This window comes from Neofelis nebulosa, chromosome 3, assembly GCF_028018385.1.
Source record: "Neofelis nebulosa isolate mNeoNeb1 chromosome 3, mNeoNeb1.pri, whole genome shotgun sequence".
Lineage (NCBI taxonomy): Eukaryota > Metazoa > Chordata > Mammalia > Carnivora > Felidae > Neofelis > Neofelis nebulosa.
The window spans coordinates 60,166,513-60,193,217 of NC_080784.1; the positions used below are offsets into that span (position 1 = coordinate 60,166,513).

A 26,705-nucleotide genomic window follows, 5' to 3' on the forward strand; every position below is an offset into this window, starting at 1 on the left:
AATAGCAGAGGTAAAACGCTGACTGATGTAGCCATTTGTGTGTAAGGAGCATTTTCATATAAATACTTTAAGCATCTCATATAAATATCATAACTGTATAAATATTTTAACTGTATTTTTAAGTACTGGTCAAAAATCAAAATGTGACAATGAATTTCAATATAATCACTCATTCATTTACTAATGTTTACAGAATACCTACTAATGTATCAGACATTGTAAAAAAAAAAAGAGACAATTTTTATTGATTAATGGCATATTTGTATAGGCCTTACAGCTTTCAGTAAAGTTCAGCATAAATTGCATTATACACTGTCCTTGAAAGCAATGCTGAAATACTTTCCTATAAAGTAATGTATACAATAAAAGGCAATATATGACAGATATCACAGAAAACAGCGGTAGTGTTATAAGAGCTTGGAAAAAAGAGCTCATCTCAGTGTAACTGAGGTGAGAAGCCTCCTTTGGAAGAGACACAACTGAGTTCAACCTTAAAAGATAAGTGGGATTTTATGGGGCAGAGATGGGAGAAGAAGTTAACTGAAGCAAAACTATGAATCATGCTATGGAGCCAAAAAGGCAACTAAAATATTTGAAGATGAGTATGTATACAGAATACAAGTCCAGTAAAAGATTTCATGGTCAAATAAGTTTGGGTAATAAAGCATACCCCATTCTAGAATTGTAATGGCTAACAGCATATGGCTCTTGAGAAAACCTGGAGTAAACACTAAATCTGTGAAAAGCTTCTCAAATTTATTTTATGAAAGAATGACCCCTCCGCCCCATATAACATCATAAAACTTAGGTCAGAACATCACAGAATTTATTCTGATACGTATTGTTACCACATACAAGATATGACAACAATGAAACTGATTTCTCCCCAAAGCAATATTACTTGCTATTTTCTCTACTATTAAGTTAGCTGCATGTCCAAACTGCTGTGCTTGCATTTTTCTTCAAAAGAAGTATTAAATGAATAACCTGCTAAAGGAAGTAGACACTCTGAAGTTTCCTAGATTCATAAAAATTTTTAGTCATTCAAAAGTTAAATACTAGATGATTTTAAAAGTAAAAACACAAATATAAGGCTTAGACTATAAGAAAAAAAGAAAGGTAAACAATAATCCAACAAAAAGATGCTGTGGAAGACTAAATAATTTTCATGATTTTACAGGACAGAAACTGTTCAACTACTCAAAAGGGCAAAAAATATTAACTGGCTGCAGTCAAAGTTGCAGATCAAATCTCTCTGTATTTCAGCAATACAAATGGGCAGTTTCTCAACATGTGTTGGTTCTACATTTTGTACTTTAACTGAAGAACATTCATTTTTAAAAATCAAAATAAATCATAGCTACTATATACACGTGTGAATGTGCATATGAAAAACACACAAAAAGTTCATTATAATAGAATGAAAGTTTCAAAAATTTATTTCCCAGAGTTTCTGTAATTTCACATTACTTTTTTTTTTTTTTTAACGTTTATTTATTTTTGAGAGAGAGAGAGCATGAATGGGGGAGGGTCAGAGAGAGAGGGAGACACAGAATCTGAAACAGGCTCCAGGCTCTGAGCTGTCAGCACAGAGCCTGACGCGGGGCTCGAACTCACGGACCGCGAGATCATGACCTGAGCCGAAGTCGGACGCTTAACCGACTGAGCCACCCAGGCGCCCCTCACATTACTTTTATAATTGAAAAATAAATGAACCTATAGTGCCGTATCTCTCATCCTAACTTTTCTTCTGACATTTTGACTAGTCTTACCTGAAATACAGTACAGCCATTGAGAGCAAGAGCTCTGAAATCATGCCAGTTGTGACACTTAACTGAGACCTTGGGCAAGTTAAATAACTGTTCTATTCCTCAGTTTCCATTATCTGTATAATGGAAAAACAAAGTACCTACTTCATGGGGTTGGTGTCATAATTGAGATAATCCACAAAAAAACACTTAGGAATGAATCTGAACCGCAGAATTCACTCAATAAATATTAACACTTGTTATATCATATTATATGTTTTAGATCACTGCTGTCAAGTCTGACTAGAAACTTAGATGAAGGTTCTACAAAGCAGTGAGAGTGGCCAAATGCCACAGGATACTGCTTTGATATCTGACCCACCACAGAGATCAAATCTGGCTTCCTAAGTGGTCTGAAAATTATTACCAACATGTCACACGACAGGAAATTGAAAGCCTATCACCAACATGACCTGGAAAATAGCCAATTTATTAATATAAAACCATAACCTCAGCAATTCTGTTCCCCTGAACTGTATATACCCATTACCAAGTTGGATTTTTTCATTTGTAATGAATTTTGTATGACTGAAATCACATGCTTAAAACACAATTTCCAAGATGTAAGTACTATACATTTCTATTGATCTCTTAAAATAATTTGACCCAATTTCCAAGCAAACAATCAGTCTTCGAAGAGTATGGGAAGTAGGGTGTGGGAGGGGGATGCCATGGATTCTGCCAACAGTGACTGCTCCTATCAACCAGAAATCATTAAAACATACTCGGTCTGCCAAATATCTGTAGGTCACACACCTGGTTTTTAAGTCATACTATGTAGCAACAGTCAGCAGCAGCACCTTTTAAGACGAAAATCAACAATACATACACTAGCATTTTAACTCCTATGTGTACTCTCAAGCTACACAGTATTTTCTAGTGACTCACAAAGGCATGTAAAATTGACTGACATCAGTTAGATTATTTTCATACCGACCTCAAGAAAAGAATCTTGTAAATTAAACTGTTTAGAGATGAAAAGCAAAGCATTTCTGAAAAGATTCAACAATCAATGACAAAAGCCACAATGATGCTGCAATAACTAAATCGCATGGCTCAAAAGTTTATAGTATAGTCTGCAGAACTGAAGTTTTGAATTACCAAAAAAAGAAAAGGGTGATTCAATTCTCATAAACAAGGGCTTTTTTTTTATCCAAAAGAAACAGAAATCTCACAAATCTTAAACGTAAGCATAATGTATAGGTAATTTTCTATGTGCTCTAGTTTAACGTGCTATACAAATAAAGTGTATATTATATGCAAAATTGAGATTCTAAGGTAGTTTCTGATCCAAGTTTAATATCAAAACACAAATGTTATATATACACACAAACTATGTCTTGATATACACATAAATTTAGACCAAAGATAGAAAAACTGAGTATTAACTTTAAATTTGGGCAATTTTAGAGCAAGCAAAACGCAATCTCTGAGTTCAATATTAATCTTTTCCTGGAACCTACTTCCACTCTATTCAAAGGTCCTTCGACGATTCCCAAAGGAAACCGGCGAAATCTTATAGAATGTTCGAGGGAATATACCTAATCAGGGAAGGTTTAACATCATGTAGGGTTCTGTTATAAGATAAACGAAGATGAGAGCCCTGGCATCACAGTTGACCCAAAATCCGTGAACATAACAGCTAACAAATCTTCACTCATACAATGCAACTCACCTTGCAGCTCAGAGGCATAGCAAAATCGGTGGCTGTTTTTTGCGCTGCCTTTGGATTCTGCATCTGTTTCAAACCTAAAAACCTAGCTACCCTGGGAGCTCCACCTGAAGAAAGCTTCACACACAACGAAAACTATTGCGATTTAAAAGATACCTTGGGTTTTCTACCGAAGAGGTTACGAAAATTTTGCCGGGTAGGACCTTTTTTTTGTCCTCTCCAAACACGGGAGCAGCATTAAGTTAAATCCGCTTCCTTTGGAGGGCCCTAAAGTCAATTGCTTCCACCTAAAATTAAAAATAAAAATCTCCAACCTCACTTCCCTCTTAAAAGACTAAAACTGAATCCATGTTCCAACTCGCAAATGAAGTAGAAAGCCTTTCAGCCCACCACACCCTCCTGCCTCATTGCGCAGCCCAACTCCCCGGCCGCAGGCGAACTGGCACTGTAAAAAGGGGCTGGGGTTCCGGACCACACCGGCCCCAAGCCACGGAAGGGGAAGGGAAACAGCAGTTGTCAGGAGCCCGACAGGTGCGTCTACGCGTGACGTCACCGCGTTGACGTGACGGCCGCTCAGCGTCCGGCCGCCGAATACCTCCTCCACCGGCCGCGGTTGGAGGCGCGTCGGCACCCATTGGGCAATGTGGAAACGGTGGGCGGGCCGGAGCAGGGGCGGCAGGAGGAGGAGCAAAGCAAGCTAGCCAGCCCTGAGGGGCCGCGCTGGGTGTGAAACCCTTCCCTGGCGATTAGCTCACGTCACTCACGCTTTGCTATTTGCCCCTCTGGTGACCTCGCGAAAGGACAGGAGGTGGCCGCCTTGGGGGAAGCATTCTCAGAAGGCCGCAGGCGTGCGCTGTACCCAGCATCCTCGGAAGCTCCCAATTCCACGCCGGCAGAAGACCCGGAGCAGCGCGTAAAATCCCGGCAAGCTTCGGCGCCAAAAGCGAAAGGCAAAAGCAGCCGTCCGCGAGCTCTACTTCCTAAAACAGAACGAGGGAAATGGCCTTAAGCACCAAATGTTGCCTGTATTTCTAGGTCGGAAGCAGGGAAAGTGGCGGCCTTACCTCGCCTTATATGTCGTGGTGGAGGGACGGGGCGGGGGGGGGGAGGGTTATATGCCTGATAAACATGCAGAGAAAACTGATAACCCAAATTTAGCCGTTACGCAGTTTCAAAAATAATGCTTGGAAATAAAGTATTTTGGAGAAAATGGGTAATCCGATTTCAATTTCTACACGGTCGAATTGAATGTATTTTAGTTTGGTAAGTGTTTATTAAAGTAACGTGTACCAGCCAAAATTCAGTAAACCTGACACCTGGGCTCAAGGGGTTTATATTCCGGTGCAATAAAGAATGACTGCTCAGGAAAAGGAGCACCCTTCTGAGAGAGTAATGTGGAAAGAAATCTTTACAGAAGAGTTGATACCTGGATTTTGAAAAAAAAAAAAAAAAGTTGAGGGACCGGAGTTGGGGTGGGGAAAACAAACAGTATCTGGTAGAAATTTCACGTAAGGGAGGAAGAAATGGAAGTTCTGTGTTATCCTGGCGTTGAATATAGTGTGCGAGATGTAAAATGGAGAGATGACTTGAGACGATGATGCAGAAGTCAGCAGTTACGCCAAAGAGTTTATGCCTTATCTTAGATAATCAGGGACGGTTGGAAAGTTTTGTTTGTAAGTAGTGTTTTTTCTCCAAGTTGTTCGGAAAATGTCCAGGGGCGCCTGGGTGGCTCAGTTGGTTAAGTGTCTGACTTAAGCTCAGGTCAAGATCTCAGGATTGGTGAGTTTGAGTCCCCCATCTGGCTCTCTGTTGTCAGCGCCAATCCCACTTCAAATCCTCTGTCTCCCTCTCTCACTGCCCCTCCCCTGCTCACATTCTCTCTCTCTCAAAAATAAATAAGTGTCCAAACATCCAGAAAACTTAATAGAATAGTACATTGCACATTCATACGCAATGGTTGTTCATTTAACATCTTTGATAAATACTAAAAACTTAACGTTTGTGAAGAAAAAATTCAACTTAACAATAGTTGAAGGCTTTTTAATCATGGGCATGACAGGATCAGTCACATTCAAAAATTCTGCTATAGTTGCTTCATTTATATTTGGGGTTTTTTTTTCCCCTGAAGCATGTGAAAATTAGGATGCAGACATTATACTTTACCCTTAGATACTTCAACGTGCAATTGCGGGGCGCCTGGGTGGTTCAGTCAGTTAAGGCATTGGGTTAAACTCAGGTCATGATCTGCAGCTCCTGAGTTCGAGCCCCTTGTTGGGCTCTGTGCTGACACCTCAGAGCCTGGAGACTGTTTAGGATTCTGTGTCTCCCTCTCTGCCCCTCCCCCCTTCCTCTCCCTCTCTCTTTCTCTCTGTCTCAAAAATAAACATTAAACAAGTTTTAAAAAAATGCATCTCCTAAGAATAACAACTTCCCCAACACAAGAACAATACCATTATCACAACTAGGAAAATTAGCAATAAGTCCCTGATATCTAATAACCAGTCCATATTTAAATTTTGCCAATTGTTAAGCAAAAAATTCTTTTGCAGTTTATTTTTTCAAACCAGTGTCCTATCAAGTTTCAAGCATTGCATTTCAGTTGTTTCTTAAATCTCTTTTAATCTCTAAGAGCTCCTCCCCCAATTTTTCATTATATTGATGTTTTAAAGAGACGAAGGACGTCTTGTAGCATGTTGCACATTAGTTGTTTTCAATTAAGAGCGAGCCATGGCTATTAAAGGCTGACCATATCCTCTCAAAAGATTCCTCCCCTCCCCCTTAAATATATCTTCATTTGGAAATACGTTCTTTACAAATGTGATCAAGGTAAGGTCATCAGGATGGGCTAATTCAGTATTATTAGTGACCTTATAAGAAGAGAAGAGACACAGACAGGAAGATGACTCTGAAGATGGAGGCAGAGACTGGAGTTACGCTGTTAAAAGCTAAAGAACAATTGGGGCTACCAGAAACTGGAAGAAACAAGGAAGGGATTCTTCCCTGGAGCCCTTAAAGAGAGCATAACCTTACTGACACCCTAATTTTCAGACTTCCAGACTCCAGAACTGAGAAAATAAATTTCTGGGTTTTTTTTTTTAAGCTCCTCAGTTTGTGTTGCTTTGTTACAGCAGCCTTAGGAAGCTAATACAATGAGTTAAAATATTTTGAAAGAATACAGAAAATACAAATTGAAAGTTGGTGTCCTGTACAACCTGACCAATCTTAGTGTCACTGTCCACAAAAAAAATACAATTAAGTGTCTTGGGGAACTTTCCAGGAACTTTCTAGGCATATACAAAGATATTATACATATATAAAAAAGTGGGATATGCTAGAGAACCTTCTTTGCTTCCCTACCAAATTTTTATTAAACTGTAAATTGTATACCAGAGCTTTTGACTGTACACTTCTTGGGCCCTCCAGTACAAGAGAGTAATGAATATCTGACTTACATATATATTTTGTATTTTCAAGGTACATAGCACTCTATAAACATTAATATCACCAATATTCTAGTTTCAACACCTTTTTGATAGTTGTATATAACAGAAAAGCATTTTAATCAGGGTCCTGTGACAGTACATTTCTGGTTATAGGACTGAGGTCCCTGTTTTATTGCAAGACGTCTCTGTTTTCTTACTATTGACCAGAATTGCTCTCTGCTCCTAGAGACCATCCTCAAGTCCTAACTCCATGGCCTTCTCACCACATAGTAATTTACCTCTTCAAAACCAGCAGGAGAATTTCTCTGACTTCTTTTTTGGGGGTCACTTAATTAAGTCAAGCCCATCCATCATAATCTCATTTTTTAATTAATTCACAGTCAATTGATTAATAACCTTATAATGGAAGTGAAATCCCTATATTCACATTCTGGCCCACAGTGAAGGAGAGGCAATGATATTTTTGCATGTACTTCAGGGCATGGGAATCTTGGGGCCATCTCAGAATTTACCTCCCACAGTCTGCCCTCTAACCCCTGATGATTTATAGATAAAATATAATACATTCACCCTTTTCCAAGGTTCTGAAAGCGCTCATCCCAATATAGCATCAACTTAAAGTTCAAAACTTCCTCTTAATCTAAATATCATCAGCTCAAAGTCCAAAATTTCTTCCAAATCAAATGAAGATGATGTTCCTACCTGTAATCTATTAATTCTTCATCTGTGGACCTGTGAAACTAAAGAGGCAAGTTATCCACTCCCAACACTCCCAAAATACTGTGGTGGGATGGGCATAAGATAACAGTTGTAGGCATTCCAGTTCAAAAACAAAAAAGAGAGATAGGAGTCACTATTCTCAAATGCACAGCCACCTACCCAAAAGTGGTGAAAGAGTGCTCCTTCCTTTCCTGATACACTAGTAGGTTTGGGGTTTTTGTTTGTTTGTTTGTTTTGCTTGTGTTTGATTTTTTTGTTGTTGTTTTGAGAAAAGGAAATCCTCTTTGTGTAACCCTCACCCAAAAGGGTTTTATGCCTTAATAGGCTTAAGCACCGGCTTTTTTGGCTCATATTATCTGTTTGCACCAGCTGACAACCTCACAGACTCAAATCACTATTTACATTGACTTCCTGATTCAGTGTGGGCATCAACCCACAAGTCACATTTCTCTCAGTGTAACTTTTTTTCAAACCCCCCTTTGCCCTTCCCTTGTCTCTAGGTCTTACATGAAGTTATAGCTAAAAGATTACACATATTTCCACAAGTCTGAATTTCAGACTATACCACTTAAACAGGCAAAAAATTCCAAAAGTTCTTGCTATCTAATCCTGGAACAGTGAGGTCTAGTCACCCAGCATATGCAGTAATCAGTGGGCCACTCGAGTGACCTTCGTAGGATCAAGAAATTTAGCTTCCTCCAATTAAAATAAACTCTACTGGGGCGCCTGGGGGGCGCAGTCGGTTAAGCGTCCGACTTCAGCCAGGTCACGATCTCACGGTCTGTGAGTTCGAGCCCCGCATCAGGCTCTGGGCTGATGGCTCAGAGCCTGGAGCCTGTTTCCGATTCTGTGTCTCCCTCTCTCTCTGTCCCTCCCCCGTTCATGCTCTGTCTCTCTCTGTCCCAAAAAATAAAATAAACGTTGAAAAAAAAATATTTTTTAAATAAATAAATAAATAAATAAATAAATAAAATAAAATAAACTCTACTAAAATAAATATTCCAAAAATTGTTAATCTGGTTTATTTGGAAAATTTAAAAGATTAAAAATTATTCTAAGGACATATCTTAGGACCTACCAAAATTAAGGATTCTTCCCTTGTTGCCAGCAAAGTCTGGAATTTTTTTGAGTGCAGAGTTAAAAATTATAGGATATTAGGCAAAAGAGTTGCACTCTTTTGAAATTCTTTATAACATACAATTCCAAGTAATATCCAGATAGTACCTGCTTGGTGTTGTGTGGGAAATTACACTCATACAATGATACCCCCCAAATATACTACCAGATAAGCTATCTCAGAGGTCACAGAAAGGCTAACATACCATGAGAAGCAAGAGGGAAAAATTAACACACTTCAGATAAGGTACAAGTCGAGAGGAAAGACACATGATTTGAAACATGTGGTTATGCAATGCTAATATGTCTTATCTCTCTTTTTGGCATATTAACCTTTCTGTTCATGGTTAGGTAATTAGGACCAGAGTTGATATTTGAGCAAGGGTTCAAAGATGGAAGGTGCCTAAGCCAATGACACTCTGGATATTTTAAAGAGATGCAGGGGCAAGAGTACCTGGGCACCTCTGTAGCTTGCCAGTTAACCCATTGAGCAGGTACAGGTTTTGCACTTTTGGAGCAGGTCATGTGGGACACAGTGTGAATGTCACACAGGGCCACAGAATTAAGACCTGTGAATGTTGAGTGTTTCATGTATATTGAGTACGTCATGAGTATATTAGTGCTTAATGATTAGATGCCTCTCATATGTTTAGTGCCTCATTAATATTAGGCATCTCTTGGTCTTTCCAGACTTTTCTACCTATGTTCAAAAGTATATGTCCTGTTAACTTTACCTGTCCACCATATAACACAGGTTAGTAACTTATCTGCTTAACACGTGAGTGTTATTTCTTATACCATTTCTTTTTTTTTTTTACCAGGGCAGAATTGAATATTCTCAAATAATACAATTCTGGGCTACACAATTTCATGGCTACAATTGGTATTGTGCCCATGGTGATAGTGGGAGTGCTCACAATACAGTCAAACTTCTCATGACTCTTTCATTTCTTTTATCAAGGTCAAATTCATGGCACCGTGATAATATCCAAGAACACTTTTATGTAACTTGGAACACTGTTGGACAAGTCTTACAAGAGATTTACAGACATTAGATGTTTTCCTCTGTCAATGGAGATATGTAGCCTAATTTTGGGAAGAAGCACATAGACTCTGAGAATAGTAGAGAATAGTCAGAGGCTATTAATCAATCATATCTGCTTTCTATGATCCTTTTATAAATAAATCCTAAATCCTTTTATGGTAGTGTATTAGTTTCTACATGGGGGATTATCCCAAGGATCTCTTGTAAGTGGGCAACAATGAGTCTATTTGCACATTTGGTTTTCTGTAATATTGTTTATACTACACACTACCTTACTTTTTTGCAAGAACATGTTTATTTTAAAATCCATTTCTGACATACAGCCATCTTGTCAGTAGTTTTCAACCTTCACTCTGCATCAGAGCCACCTAGGGAGCTTCAAAAAAATACTCTTGCTTGGAATCCACTCTCAGAAATTGTTTTAATTATTCCAAGTTTGGGCCTCAGTATCCATATTCATAATTATTCTGTTAATAAGCAGCATTAAGTTAGAAGAACTACATTAGGGGCGCCTGGGTGGCGCAGTCGGTTAAGCGTCCGACTTCAGCCAGGTCACGATCTCGCGGTCTGTGAGTTCGAGCCCCGCGTCAGGCTCTGGGCTGATGGCTCGGAGCCTGGAGCCTGTTTCCGATTCTGTGTCTCCCTCTCTCTCTGCCCCTCCCCCGTTCATGCTCTGTCTCTCTCTGTCCCAAAAATAAATAAAAAATGTTGAAAAAAAAATTAAAAAAAAAAAAAAAAGAAGAAAAAGAAGAACTACATTAGACATGGGCAATCTATCTAAACAATATGCTATGTGATATTTTAGTGATAGAACGATAGATTCTATCCAGGGAAGAACCTTTTCTGTAATTCCTCTAGTATTTGTGTTAGAAGAATCTAGTGGTGTTAAACCTCCTCTTCAACAGACTTGGGTGTTTTACATGGTAAGGACTATAACCAGATCCCTTGAACATTTTCTTTATGTGTTCTAATGTGAATACTTCCAGCTTGATCTTATTCCTTCTCAGCAAGTGTTCCAGAAGGGATTCTGTCTGGTTGGAGTTCTTACCAGATACTTTATGAAGCTGTGGGCTTTTCGTACACAATAAAAAGAATTTACCAGTCAGCCTGATCTACTCTGCTCCTGGAACCTTAAAAGAATACGAGTTTGTATTAGTATGCTATTACAACAGATTCCCACAGATTTAGTGTCTTGAAACAACCCAGGTTTATCATCTTAGAGTTCTGTAGCTTAGAAGTCCGATACAAATCTCACCGGTTAAAATTAAGATGGTAGCAGTGTTGTGTTTGCTTCTAGAAGCTCTAGGGGAGAATCCATTTCTGTGCCTTTTGCAGCTTCTAGAGACCACTTGAATTGCCCCCTCCTCCATGTTCAAATCCAGCAGCAGTGGTTTGAATCTTTCTCATTCTGTTCTTCCTCTAAAGAGAAGTTCTCGTTCTGAACTTCCTCTAAAGTAACATTCCTTCTGATTCTGACTCTCTTGCCTTCCTCTTTCACTTTTAAGGACTCTTGTGATTACATTGGGTCCACCTGGATAATCCAGGCTCATCTCCCTATTTTAAGGTCAGCTGATTAGTAATTTTAATTCCATCTGCACCTTTAATTCCCCCTTGCCATGTAACCTAATATATTCACAGATTCCAGGGATTGGGGGGCAGGGAAATCACTGGGTGGCCTTTATTCTGCCTACCATAGGTTGTTTAATTTATCTTTTGACTACAGGTCTTAGTATCCATTTTAAAAAGCCCTTAGTAGGAGTGTGTGTGGGCGGGGGGGGGGGGGGGGGGGATTTGATAAGGTGTCAAAAGCTACAAACTTTCAGTTATAATTAAGTACTGAGGATGTAATGTACAACATGATGTCTATATTAACAGTGCTATATAGTATATTTGAAAGTTGGTAAAAGAATAAATCTTAGAAGCTCTTGTTATTTTTTAATTTTTTCCATAAAAGTTCTCACAAGAAAAAAACAACTTTTTCTCTTTCTTCTTTATATGAGATAATGAGTATCAGCTAAACTAATAATTATTAATGATAATCAGTTTATAATACATAAGTTAAATGTTTAGACTGTACACCTTAAATTTATATAGTACTGTATGTCACTTATATCTTAATAAAACTGGAAAAAAAACCCAAACAAAAATTAATAAGAAGCCCTCAGTATATAGGAAATATTAGGAGGTATAGCAGAATAAGTTATGTGAGTAAAATCAGTTTCTTGTACTGGAAATCATATTTTCTTTTGATTAAAACTGAGTTGATGCATTAGTAACAAAAACTCTACCAATACTCACATTAGCTTTATTCCCTCCTCAGTAAGCAGCCAATAAAATCTTTAAGCCCTCAGGAAAGGGGAAAATATAATTACTCACAGTGGTAAGAGTTTATCTATTCAAAGCAGATCTAGAACTGCTACCCTGGCAGATACAGAGAAACAAATTGTAGAGCTTATCAGCGAGTGGAGGTTGTGTAAACCATTTCCTTCTGCCAGCAATTCTACCATTCTGGGGGGGGGGGGGCATGCTGTATGGTGTTATTTTACAGACTTGACAAAATAAGTCAAAAGGATATGCATATTGCTAGCATGGCTTCTACAAAGACAGTAGCAGTTTATATTCCAACAATTTATGATAAGAGCCTGAAGAGTTACCTAAGGAGGTATCCGACTAGCCATTCTTCATGAATGCAGCAAAAGAGAATTTACTTAGATTAGCAATTGGCAACATTCTTATGCTGCTTTGCTGTATAAAGGTACGTGGGTAGAACTGTCTTATTGTGCATTCAGACACCAAAATTCCTGCTAACTGAGGGTGGGAGGGGCCAAAGGAGGTTAGCCTAGAAATGAGAAAATGAGGAAAACAAGTCTTTTGAATGGATGGAGATTGAAGAGGAGATAAACCAAAGCAGATTCTCTCCAATTTGCCAGTTTGGATGACTTGCAGTGCCATCTTCTGGCAAAGAAGCCCAAAACTTTCAATTTCCTTGCCAGTAATAGTCTTGTCTTTTCTTCCTTTTAGTATTTCTTATAAGCCTGGCTAAACCACAGATTGGGAAAACTCACAGGGGTCTTGGGTGTTGATGTATTAGAGTATGAGAGAGAAGGAAGGCTATTTCTTTGAAGCACTGATCCGAATCTTTGACCTCTGAGGTCTCTGGTAAAATCTGTAAACTTTCCACCAGGCTACATACATGACATGTCCAACAGATACAACCTGGAATGTAGCTTACGTAGTAGACAAGCCACCGTCCTCCTTCGGCTTCAAGTTTGGATTCTCCAGCATCTCAGGAATACTCTAGATAAGGCAACTTAGCCATAGAGCTACTTATGACGACGATAGACTTGATCCCTTATTACAAGAAAATCTCTTCCTGTCTTTGAAAGTCCTGCCATAAAGAATGGTGCTTCAACCACCTTTGAATACACCGGCAAGTAATTTATACACACATTAGATGTAAATGTGTAGAAAACTACATTATAGCCTTTAAAAAACAAAGTCAAGGCTTAAAAGTACTTTCTTGCTGTAATCATCCAAGATATACTAGAAACGAGCTTGCTTTCTAAAGCAAAATTACTTTAAAACATGCGGTATCCCTAAGGAACAACCTTCACGTTAACAACAAAAAAAAGTGCCATTCTCTGTGTAGTATTTGTGGGAAAAATTTATAATATGCTTTAATCAAAATCAGCTTCTATTTGTGAGTTCTAGCCCTCATCTCTGGCTCACTCTTTCCCTTTCATCTCCTTTGCCTCCTTTTCTCATCCTCTCTCACCTGCTGTGCCTTTGCCCCGCCCCACCACGCCGCGCCACTCCTTCCCCCCCACCCCCAATGCGCGCCAGCTTCCGCGTGCTGACGTCACACGCCAGCGCCAGTGACGCGCTGGCCGCTCCCCCTTCCTCTGCATTCGCGCTAGGGGTTGGGGGCGCTAGGGTGCATAGTCGTCCGCTTGGAGTCCTAAGCAGTTGTCCGCGTATCCCCGAGTCCAGAACAAGCGTCGCGAAACAGAAGGACGTGGCAGGCAGGTAGCCTCCCTGTCCCAGATGCCATCCCCCCACCCCCATCCCGCCGAGGCCACTAGCAACCACCTCTGTGAAGTTGCAGGGGCGGTAACCCGGGCACTCCCCCTGCCGCCGCCCGCCGTTTCCAAGGGGGCTCAGAAACCAATCCGTTTGCTCTGAGTAGTGTGGACCTGTCTCATGGGGCGTTGCCGGAGGCGGCAAGGAGGCAAGCCTGAGGGGTCAGCCAAAGTCTGGTGTCGGGTGTAGGAGTCTCAGTGCACCCCTTCAAGTGGTCTGTGAGCTGCTGCAGGTTAGACAGACTTGGTTTCTCTTTCAGGATGTCATTTTCAAAATGCGGGATGATGCCTCTGCCTCATTAATTGCCAAAGGAAGGTTGCTACACCTAGACCGATGCTTGTCGATCATCACCGTTATTTCGACTAACGCCCTGTGTCATTGAGGTGAGTTGCACTTGGGGGAAGCAATGATATGCAAAATAGTAAAATGGTACTGGGAATGAGGAGATCTTGCTTCGACTTGCTTATGTAGAGCTTGCAGGGATACTAACTCTAAGTACATGGAAAATAATATCTTCATTTCATTAAAATTTTAATTCTCTCAAGAACAGTATGTAATACAAAGCAGTCCTCAGACATTAGTTAAAAAGTTATAGTGATAACGGAGTTAAAATAATAATAGAAATCTTGGTATGGATAAACAGTCATTTACATTGCGTATATGTTGCCTCCGATTTTAAAGCACCTATATATTTTAATAAAAAATGAGTGAGAATTAACTGGTAGCTTATAGTTTTCTATTTCAATTTATGTAATTTGAAACAATCTCCTATGTAAGGCATTAAAAGTTATACTACTTTCGGAGTTCATCATAACTTTTTTTTATACAGACCTAATTTTTATTCTCTAAGCTCCACCCACAAGAAGCAGAAATTTTTTTTTGCCATGGTGAGTAATAGAAATATTTATGAAGGATTAAAAGTAATATCCAATATAATAATAGTCTTTTCATGTGATGCAGCAGTATTGTAGGGATGATGGAGGGGAGCCAAATATGGAGAGAAGTAGTGTTTTGTTTCTAGTTTAGATTTGTTTGGTATTAGAGAGTCCACAGATCTATTTCATTTCAGATTGCTCTTTGTTCTAGGTGAAAGGTAAGGAGCATCTTTTGTGGGAAAACAGGTTTTTGCACAATAAGAGTCAGCATTAGGAGTTTAGTAAGGGTTATGGAACTTGGCCACAGAAATTCTGTTGAGGTAATTTTAATACGGTGACATTGTATTCCTAGTACATTTTACTCCAATCTCTACCCTCTAAGTTGTGGACATGACACCATTTCATGAATATAAATTCTTTACTTACGTGTTGGTGGTTTCCATTAGGGAAGCCAGTAATTGTTGTCTGTATAGACTTACAGAGAAGAAAAATGTTTTGAAAGAAGTCTAATGGAATCCCATTTTTGCTCTCTGCTTTTTTGACTAATAGGAAATAGATCAGGGACTTGACTCACTGAGAAGGTAAATTGTCCTTCTCCCACCGTTCAAAATGTTATTTAATATTTGGAAAACCATATGTTGGATTGTAGCTGCAGACAGAACCATAAGGACTTCGTGAACTCTGTTGACATTCCTCTATCAGTGTTTCTCTTAGTGAAAATTTGTCCATCAGATAGCTAAAAAAGAGCTGAAGAGATTTAAAAGTTCCAGATTGGTGAAGATATAGTTTTCGTTCATGTACTCTGGCATTTTTCATATTTGGTGCACAAATTTTATTTTGTTAAACACTCCCTATTGTGGCTTAAAAAAGTCTTAGTTAAATGTGAGAAAAGGTGTCTAATTTGACTAGAGGCTAAGATGTTTTTTTGGAACATAGTTGACATACTTGAAAAGTATGCCATGTAGGAGAACTTTGAATGTCAACGTTAAATGTTTGGAAATGGGTACTGTTTAAGGATTTTAACTGGAGAAATTGATTTAGCTAGCATTCTTCTTTCTGTCGGCATTTATTGTTTTTAAATTTTATTTATTGTTTTGAATAAATAATATATTCATATGGTTAAAATTTAGAAGGTAGAAAAGACTGAAAAAAATCTTCCTCTTAATTACTCAGTTCCTTTCCCTAAAGGCAGCCAATAGTATACCAGTTCATTGTGTATCCCTTCAGAGGTATTACACATGCAAGGAATTATGTGTGTGTGTACATGTAAGGATTTTATATATATATGTATACTCACATATATAAGTAAGTAAGTATAAACATACATATATTTCCTTTTAATACACAAATGGTAGTATGCCATATTTATAATTCTGGTACCTAGCAATTAATTCTTATCGGGGCATGTGGGTGGCTGAGTCAGTTAAATGTCCTACTCTTGATTTCGGCTCAGGTCATGATCTCATGGTCCTGAGATTGAGCCCCCTTGCTTCTTTTTGATTTGCTTGTGGATATTTACATTTTATCATTTCAAACAGTGTTGCAGAGGATAAGTTTGTGTATGTGTCATTTTCATACATTTGGAAATACTTGTAGATTCCTAAAAATGGAATTTCTGGATCAAAGTGAACACTGATAATAATTTTGGTACATATTGTGGGATTTTATTTTTCTTTATTAATTTTTTTAATGTTTTATTTATTTTTGAGAGAGAGAGAGTGTGAGCAGGGGAGAGGCAGAGAGAGAGGGAGACATCCCAAGCAGGCTCCAGGCTGTGAACTGTCAGCCCAGAGCCCGATGCCGGGCTCAAACTCACAAACCGTGAGATCATGACCTGAGCCAAAGTCGGACACTTAACCGACTGAGCCACCCAGGCATTGCGATATTGTGGAATTTTATATTCCTTAGTATTTGTATCGATTTGTATTCATACCATATTCTGTTTTTTTATATTCCCCTCCAACATAGTACAGTAATAAACTTCCTGAATTTTGCCATTCTGATGGATGAAAAATGCTAAGTCTTATACTTTTTAAAATTAAAGTAAAATATACATAACAAAATTTATCTCTTGTATTATTATTATTATTATTATTATTATTATTATTATTATTATTATTTTAGGTAGGCTCCACACTGGGCATGGAGCCCAGGGTGGGGCTTGTACTTATGACCCTGAGATCTAGACCTAAGCTGAGATCAAGAGTCAGATACGTGGGGAACCTGGGTGGCTCAGTCACCTCATCCTTCTTCCTCTGCTCCTCACCGTGTGTACTTGCATGTTCTCTCTTTAAAAACAAACAAAGGGGTGCCTGGGTGACTCAGTCGGTTAAGCGTCCGACTTTGGCTCAGGTCATGATCTCGCAGTTCGTGAGTTCGAGCCCCGCATCAGGCTCTCTGCTGACAGCTCAGAGCCTGGAGCCTGCTTCAGAGTCTGTGTCTCCTTCTCTCTCTGTTCCTCCCCTACTCATGCTCTGTCTCTCTCTCTCAAAAATAAATAAAGATTAAAAAAATTAAAAAAACAATCAAAAGTCATCCTATTTTTTTTTTTAACATTTAAGTAGTTTATCATCTGGAATTTGCATTGATGTAAAGTGAAGAAAATGAGTGTAAGCTCTGTGTTTTCCACACATTACTACCTAATTGTCTAAATATTATTTATTTCGAAATTTAATTTTTCACCACCGAGTTGAAATGTCATCATGCTCATCCACCAAGTTAAAAAAAAAATGTTTTTGATAGGTTTCTGGACTTTCTATGTATGATTTGCCTGTCAATTTCATAGTTACTGTAATATATGTGTTATTGTAATATAATGTGTCCTTTTTTTAAAAAAAGTTTTGTTTTTTTTTTTTTTGAGAGAGAGAGAGAGAGAGAGAGGTGAAGAGCAGAGAGAGAGGTGAGGGAGAGAGAATCCCAAGCAGGATATGCACTGTCAGTGCATAACCTCACCCAGGGCTTGATCTCATTAACTGTGAGATCATGACCTGAGCCGAAATCAAGAGTTGGACGCTTAACCTACTGAGCGACTCAGATGCCCCTAAAAATGTGTCTTGATATCAAGTAGAAAAGTCTTCCTTCATTGGTGTTTTTTGTTTTGTTTTCAGTATTTCTCTGGCTATTCTTGCTTTTTTCTCATATTGACTTCAAATCAGCTTGTCTAATCACTGTGACCCATAAAGCTTGTGTTTTTATTAGGGCAGAATTAAATGTAGAGACTAAGAATTAAAAGTTTTCTGATTTGGGGTGCCTGAGTATCTCAGTTGGTTAAACATCCAACTTCAGCTCAGGTCATGATCTCACATTTCATGAGTTCAAGCCCTGCATGAGGCTCTCTGCTGTTAATGCAGAGCTTGCTTTGGATCCTCTGTCCCCCCTCTCTCTCTGCCCCCCCCATTCATATTCTCTCTCTCTCTCAAACTTTAAAAATTAAAAAACAAATCTTTTTTAATATTAAGTCTTCCCCCCTATTTTTCTTTTGTGTGCTTGTGTTTTCTTTCTATTTTCCTTTTTTTTTTTTTTTTAGTTTTATTCATTTATTTTGAGGGAGAGAGATCCAGTAAGTGGGGAGGGGGGTGCAGTGCTGAGAGGGAGAAAAAGGGAGAGAGAGGATTCCAAGCATGCTCCTTGCAGTTAGCACGGAGCCCGATGTGGGGCTCAGAAATCACAAACTGTGAGTTCATGACCTGAGCCGAAATAAAGATTCAGACACTTAATCAACTGAGCTACCCTGGTGCCCCTTGAATATTTTCTGTTGATTCATTTTCCAGGTTAAAAACCTGTCTTCTATATCCTATCCTGTGTAAAAACCATGTGATGCCTTCTTAATTTCAGATATCTTCTATTTTCTGGAATGTTCATTTACTTTTAAAAAATAAATTTTAGTTCTTTGTTGAAATTCTCCATCTTTAAAAAAAATCACTTTTATTCATCTTTTCCTCTTATTTTCTTGAACATACTATTCATGGTTATTTAAAATCCTCTATGATATGTCCATATTTGAGTCATTTGTAATTCTATTTCTATTGTTTATTTCTTTTGGTTTTGGTTATTTGGTTCTTTTGTTTTCTTTTTTTTTTATAGGCCTCATAAGTTTTTAAAAATATTTGTTTGAGAGGGAGAGATCAGGAGTGAGAGTGGGGAGGGGGTACGGAGAGAGAGAGGGAGAGAGAGAATCCCAAGCAGGCTCCACACTCTCAGCGCAGAGCCCAACTCAGGACTGTATACCAAGAGTGTGAAATCATGGCCTGAGCCGAAATCAAGAGTTGGATACTTAACCCAACTGAGCCACCCAGGCTCCCCTAATTTTCTTTTCTTTTCTTTTCTTTTCTTTTCTTTTCTTTTCTTTTCTTTTCTTTTCTTTTCTTTTCTTTTCTTTCTTTCTTTCTTTCTTTCTTTCTTTCTTTCTTTCTTTCTTTCTTTCTTTCTTTCTTTATTTCTTTCTAGAACACAAGTGGAGGAGAGGGAGGGGGGTAGAGAGAGAGAGAATCATAAGCAGGCTCCATGCTCTGCATAAGCCTGGAGCCTGATGTGGAGCTCCATCCCACAACCCTGGGATCATGAGCTGAACTGAAATCAAGAGTCAGCTGTTCAACCCACTAAGCCACATAGGTGCCCCATGCCTCATGATTTTTGACTGGATACTGGATGTTGTGAATGAAAGTCATAGAGGCTCTGGAACATGTATCTTCCAAAAAATTTGTTATGTTTTCTGACAGGCTGATGGGAGTATTAGCAGATTACTCTTTTATCCTATCAAAATTGGTGTTAGGCTTTGTTAGGACTAGTCTGTTTTAGTCTTGCTCTGAGTGTGCACAACTTGGGAATGGGCTAACTGACAGGAGAGGAATTTATGTGCAGAATTTGGGGCTTTTTCTGTTCTTTTTCCTTCTCTCCAGGATTTTGGCAGCCTTAAACTCTGACCTCCCTTCTCCTTAGCTCAATAGGATTGGTGCTTTCTACTTAAGCTCCATGGTGCTACGTCACAGTTTGGAAAATGTCTCTAGGGAGAAGGCTGGGGTGAATGTGGAACTTATTAGCATTTTCCCACCTCTCAATGATTATAGCCCCTCAATTCCTGTCTGTTGTTTTATATATTTTACTCAGTATTTTGGTTGTTTTTGGAGGTAGGATGGTCTGATACAAGCTACAGAATCATGGCTGGTACCATTTATTATGTAGACCTTCACTTAATCTCCCACATCATGGATGGTACCATTCTCAGCTATGTTGGTATCCCTAATCTAGAGACATCTATAGTCTTTTGCCGGCATGAGAGAGGGGTGGCCACCTGATTAGGTGAGGTGGAGGAGGCAAACTGTGTGTCTCATGCTATTACACAGCCTTTCAACCAATCCTGTTTTAGTTCTGGTATTATCCTCCCTCACAGAGGCACCTTTTTCTTCCTGTTATTGAGCTAATTTGTAGTGGAAATTGACTTATTTTCCCCTGCTGGGTTACAGTACAACTTTTTCTAGTTTCCTAAGTTGGTTGCTGCTTGTTCATGTGTTTGTCAGCTTCCAGAAATTTATTGCTGTTATTTTCTCTCCTGTTCTGCCATTTTGATCCCTTTAAAGTTGTGTTAGGTCTGGGAAAGAAGTAGAGGTAAATATGTATGTTCAGTTTGATATGTTTAACTCCAAATTGCAATTTATTTTTTGACTTTTTAAAGATACAGGCTGAAGAAATTACTCTTGTGTTTTTTGATTTCTCTGAAAGAAAGACTTTGGCTGCATTTCTCTGTCATTCCTACTGTTTGTGGCTAATGGTACAATTCTAAACAATGTTGAACTGTACTGTTTTGTGACCCAACTTTTTAATTTTCTTTGAATTATAGACTAGTAAAGTTGGTAGGGCCCTTAAGGTAGTATTATCTTTAAAATGTTAGTGTTTTTATTTATCTTTTTTTAGTTTTTAAAAATGTTTATTTATTTTTGAGAGAGAGATAGACAGAGATGGGGAGGGGCAGAGAGAGAGGGAGGCACAGAATCTGAAACAGGCTCCAGGCTCTGAGGTGTCAGCACAGAGCCTGACGCAGGGCTTGAACTCATGAGCCGTGAGATCATGACCTGAACCAAACTCAGACATGCAACTGACTGACCCACACCAGGTGCCCTAAATTGTTAGTGTTTTTAGATGAAGGAAACAAGTTGCAGAGAAATCAGGTGGTTTGCTTTTTTGGTCACATAGTTTTTCCAAATCCATCATTTTATTTGTTATATCACATAACTCTTTGGAAAGCTTAAATATCAAAAACATCTTTGATTTTATGCTTTGAATATCTTTAATATCAGGTATATATTATAGAGATTACATTGATATAATTGTTAGAGACTTTAAGAATAGTGTCAAGTTGGTATTGTGATTTTCATTTGATGTTGGAAGCTGAAGCACAGAAAGGACAAACATTTGTAATTTTGGTTTATTACAAATATGAAATTAGAACAGGATTATGATGGTCTTTCAGTTATACATTATGATGATTTTGGATGTGTAAGCCTATTGTACATTTTTTTTATTATTTTTCATTTAGTTTGAAAAATCTTTTAGGATTTTAAGGCAGCCGAGAAGTCTCATGACTAGGAAATAAGTAGCTTGGTTAAATATGTTGTAAGGCACCGAAAGTACTCTATCTTTTCATGTTTTCCCCTTCCTCCAGTGTACAACAGTAGTTTAGTGTAGACTCTGCAGAAAAGAAGGACTTGTGAGTTGCTCTGAAATCCATTGACCACAAGCCTTTTATTGTTCAGAAAGCTTTCTGCACTTGACAATATTTGCTGGCAATTAGAATCATCGTTCTTCACTACCAGGAGCAGCAGATTCTCCTACACTGAGTTGTCAGAACCACAGTGCTCAGGAATGTGGTAGGCAGTAGGGTGTGGTACTAGGGACTCTTGGAACTTCTGTCTCATCAGTGTGGTCCCTGGAAAGGAATTGGCAACTGAATTTTGAGGCAGAGCCAAATTGACTAATTTTGTTTCTCTTTCTTGGCAGCAGTCACAGAATAATGATGGTTGTGAAATCTTATTATATGGTTATTATTTAATGTAATTTGATTTGTGAAATTTAGTTTTCTAAGATGAGTTTATCTTGCTATTTTTTCCTAAATAGCATGGTAATATAATATATTCATGTCTGGGAGAAATCATTACATTCTGGCTGGTGCCCAGATAGCCATTATATTATGCCAGTTGACCATCTTGGACTTGAGAGTATGTTTGGAGTGACTTCTTTAACTCACTGATGATACTATATAGTTATTGTAATAGTTAATTTCCTATTTTTCTTAAAGTTGCTAAAAGCCTTGTCATATCTTACAGAAATTTTGAAATGTAATGTGGTTGTAATGTTTTCTACGATAGAAGAAGGCTCTTTCCCACGGAAGTTCCTCAGGCATAATTATCCCATTGATTTTACCAGAAGCTGGGTTCTGGACTTTAGTCTTACAGGTCCTGAATATAAATTTTGTCATTTAAGGAGATTGGATCATATTTTAGAGGCAAAGTAAAATTAAACAAATTTAGTATTGATGGATGAAATGAGAACATGGATTTGTTAATTTATCATGAGAAATATGGTAAACTGTCACAGAAATATTTATGCGGTCTTCATGACAAGGCCATTTTCTCCTAGAAGGGAATCCTACATTGAAGGCCTGCTTGATATGAATAGACATAGAAAAGAACAAGTTAGATAAATTAAGTATTTATTAGTTTTAAATTTTTTTTTTTTTTTTTTTTTATAAATTTTTTCAACGTTTTTTATTTATTTTTGGGACAGAGAGAGACAGAGCATGAACGGGGGAGGGGCAGAGAGAGAGGGAGACACAGAATCGGAAACAGGCTCCAGGCTCCGAGCTGTCAGCCCAGAGCCTGACGCGGGGCTCGAACTCACGGACCGCGAGATCGTGACCTGGCTGAAGTCGGACACCCAACCGACTGCGCCACCCAGGCGCCCCCTATTAGTTTTAAATTAATACAGTGAATTAATTTACTATAATTTGGGGTAATCTTGCCAATAGACTGTGCTAATGATTGTGACCATTTCACTCTCTTTCCCTCTTCCTTCCCTTTGACTTTTTTTAAGCTTTTGCCAACTAGGATTGGACTCTGGCTTCTATCCCACCCATCACTTTCCTGAAATTACTATTACTAAAGTTACTAATGACCCTAGTCAAGTACCTTGGTATGGTAAGGGTCTAATTATGATACCAAAGGCAGAAATATGAAGATTAATAACATGTTTAATTAATATCAAAATAATATCAAAATAAATTTTTATATGTAAATAAAATAGAAAGGCAGATAGCATATAAGGAAAAAATATTTATGATAGAGAGGGCTAACATCTTCATTAAAAAGGGACTTTTACAAATTAATAAAAAGACTATTCCAGTAGAAAACGAACAAAGAACATGAATGAGTAGTTCAAAAAAGAAGAAATACAAATGTTCAATAAATGTGGAAGAATTTTTCAAATTAACTGATAAGCAGCAGAAATTCAAATAAAAATGAGACACCATTTCCCTGTTGAATGTAATGAGTAACAGTAACAACAGTGACAGTGCTCACTATGTGTCAGGCATTATTCTACAATAGAATACTGAAATTAACTAATCCTCCCAGTAGTTCTGTAACTATGTACAATTGTTATCCACATTTTACAGATGAGCAAACTGAGACACATAAAGCTGAGTAACTTGTCCAATGTCGCATAATAAAAAAGTGATAAAGTCAGGATTTAAATTCAGGCTCCCCAACTTAAAGTTTTAGTGCTCATTAACTACTATCCTTTATGGCTTCTCAGAGATTTTTTTTTTTTTTTTTTTGGCTTCTCAGAGATTTTAATAAATAATAACCAGTGTTAAAAGGGTATCTAGGAAGAGGTACTTTTGTACACTGCTGGTTAGAATATTAGTAGGGGTGCCTGAGTGGCTCAGTCTTGAACATCCGGCTGTTGGTTTTGGCTCCAGTCATGCCTTCAGGATTGTGGTATCAAGTTCCCTGTCATACTCTCTGCTGGGCATGGAGCTTGCTTGAGATTCTCTCTCCCTTTCCACCCATCTCCTGCACTTGTGTGCTCTCTATTTCTTAGGAAAAAAAAATAACATGTCTGTAAAACATTTAAGCTCTTTGTTTCAAAATTTTAACATGTGCATATTCTTTGAACTAATAATTTATCCCAAGGAAATCCTTATAATAAGTACATAAAAATGTATGTACAGAAATTTTAAAGTTTTTCTATAATAACAAACAATGTAAATAATTTAATGTCTAATAAGAGAGAATGAAATAATTTTGGGAAATGCATTCTTATTGGAGATAATAAAATAATGCTGCTAATTAACTCACATAGGAAAAATTTTGTCTCTGTACGTTAAGTATATACAGTATTTGACTTTGCAAAGCATTCTTTTTTTTTTCTTTTTTAACGTTTATTTATTTTTGAGACAGAGAGACACAGAGCATGAATGGGGGAGGGGCAGAGAGAGAGGGAGACACAGAATCAGAAGCAGGCTCCAGGCTCTGAGCCGTCAGCCCAGAGCCTGACGCGGGGCTCGAACTCACAGACCGTGAGATCGTGACCTGAGCCGAAGTCGGACGCTTAACCTACTGAGCCACCCAGGTGCCCCTATCTGTTGTAGCAAAGCATTCTTATAACATTGAAATGTCACTGTTTTTCTCTTTTGAACTATAACTAGGTTGTATGAGTAAAATTGAGATAAAGTTAATCTAATTTTAAGATTTTAAGTATTTTTTTTAAAGTAAGCAAGTCACTAAGGAATTAGAATTGAATTTGACATAATTGTTATGGAAGACATGCTTTATCTCTGTTAACTGTTACTTTTCTTTAATGTCTAGTATATCTGTTAAGATGCCTTAGAAAAAGAACCATGGAGAAGTATATTAGACTACAGAAGATTGGAGAAGGTTCATTTGGAAAAGCTATTCTTGTTAAATCTACAGAAGATGACAGACAATATGTTATCAAGGAAATTAACATCTCAAGAGTAAGTATTTTTTTTCTTTGGTTATTCAACTAATAGTCTGGTTTCAGTAGGGCTCACCCTTAGAGAACAAAAACAAACATGACAATGCATAACCCAAAGTGAAAGGCTGCCATAATCCCAAAGAGAACCATTAATTTCAGAATAGTCTGTATATCCTTTCATATTTTTTTCTGTGATGTGTGCTTGTGTTTATGTGTTTAAGTGTTTAAAAAAATACAACACCTGCTGTTGTGTAACTTAATCTAGTTTGAACATCTTAAAATGTTTTTACTTGTGGATTCAACTCATTCTCTTTAACTTCTGTCTTTATTTTGTTATTTGGACTGTGCTTTATTGGTACTGTTATATTTTAACCACTCTCTTACTGATGGACTTTTAGATTGTTTATTGATGGTTTAATTTAATGTTTTCTTTTTCTCTCCCATTTAAGATGTCCAATAAAGAAAGGGAAGAGTCAAGGAGAGAAGTTGCAGTGTTGGCAAACATGAAGCATCCAAATATTGTCCAGTATAGAGAATCATTTGAAGGTCAGATAAATTTTGCAAGAGTTCAAAAGAACTAAGCCATGTGACAACTTTTGGATATTTTCCTTCTAACGTATTTTCAGGAAGAAAAGCATATAATTTTTGCTTCCATACATATGTATATGAGTATCAGCTTGATTCTAGGATAATATTAATGTTACCAGTGGGAGAGTCTGCATTGTGTGAATGGAGGTCTTGGTCCTTGGATTCCCCACAAGGAGATTCACGTGCGATACTCGCTGGAATAAAGACAGCCAGGAGGGAAGTAACAAGCACAAAGCAGTTTATTAAAGCAAAAGTACACTCTACCAGGTGGGAGAGCTGGTAGAATCTACCATAGGTTGTTTTGGGATTGGATGTTATTGGGTCTCTCTGGTTTGGGAGGCGCAGTGACTTACAGTGGGGTGGTCTTTAATAGGAAACTCCTCCCACGGATTGAGAGGGGTAGTTTTTGACCCCACTGGGATTTGTACCTGAAACTCAAGGCAGCCCTTCTCCAGGGCAGGGCAGTACATCAATGCAAATGCATTGTAATAACTCTAGGGGTTACCCTGGGCAGAGGTGGTAGAGGAAAGGAGGAGAACACCCCAAGGTCTTGGAAACCTGAAGGTGAGGTTGTTGTGCCCCAGGGCTTTTAATGTGTGGCTTATCTGTCACTGTCCTTGCCTCTAGCTCTTGTCCTTGTCTTTCTCCTTTAAGGACTTGGGACTCTGTCTCAGGGCATTACTTCCACTGCTGCTGTCTCTTCTACCTAACACTAACACCACATTGTCTGTGTGTAATTTTATATTGCCTCACTGGTACTGTGATTGCTTAAAAAGAAGCAATGTGGTTAAATTTAAGAATTTGGACAAAGCAAAAACAGTAACATGTCATTTTATTTTTTATTAAAAAAAATTTTTTTTAACGTTTATTTATTTTTGAGACAGAGAGAGACAGAGCATGAACGGGGGAGGGTCAGAGAGAGGGAGACACAGAATCCGAAGCAGGCTCCAGGCTCTGAGCTGTCCGCACAGAGCCCGACGTGGGGCTCGAACTCACAGACTGCGAAATCATGACCTGAGCCGAAGTTGGCCGCTTAACCAACTGAGCCACCCAGGTGCCCCAGTAACATGTCATTTTAAACAAAGCTTCCTTTAACCACTACCACTACTGCCACTAAGAAAATGTTGTGGTCTTTAGAAAGTATCCTAATCACTTGTGTTCTAGTATACCTCATTATTGTGATACTGAGGTATGTTGACCGTATTCTCAGGTTCTTGAAATGTCATAGCTATAATGCTGTTTTTGGAAATACATATTTGGTAGTGTAGGAGCTAAGATAAAGCAAAGCTTCTCTAAAGGCAGGTGAAGATGGTTTGTTGAAGTCCTTTGGAAGTCTTTCCCATTGTTATCATAAATCCCTATAAATTA

General features: G+C 38.2%; 2 protein-coding genes across 10 annotated transcripts in view; one reads left to right on the plus strand and one right to left on the minus strand.

Moving 5' to 3' along the window:
• CLCN3 (chloride voltage-gated channel 3) overlaps positions 1-4,011 on the minus strand; it is a 97,697-nt gene extending 93,686 nt beyond the window's left edge. Inside the window, exon 1 of one of the 2 annotated variants that reach the window (XM_058720915.1) lies at positions 3,484-4,011. The gene's annotated coding sequence lies outside the window, so the exon portion shown is untranslated. The remainder of the gene's footprint in view (positions 1-3,483) is intronic. The other variant, XM_058720918.1, reaches the window with a different exon arrangement.
• A 9,667-nt stretch (positions 4,012-13,678) lies between these two features.
• Positions 13,679-26,705, plus strand: part of NEK1 (NIMA related kinase 1) — a 219,655-nt gene continuing 206,628 nt past the window's right edge. For 4 of the 8 annotated variants that reach the window (XM_058720921.1, XM_058720922.1, XM_058720923.1 and 1 more), the window contains exons 1-4: positions 13,681-13,830; positions 14,144-14,267; positions 24,620-24,768; positions 25,199-25,295. In XM_058720921.1, coding sequence (XP_058576904.1) covers positions 24,652-24,768; positions 25,199-25,295 — 214 coding nt within the window. In that variant the 5' untranslated portion in view covers positions 13,681-13,830; positions 14,144-14,267; positions 24,620-24,651. Of the gene's footprint in view, positions 13,831-14,143; positions 14,268-24,619; positions 24,769-25,198; positions 25,296-26,705 lie in introns of those variants that run through there. The other 4 variants (XM_058720928.1, XM_058720926.1, XM_058720925.1 and 1 more) reach the window with 4 other exon arrangements.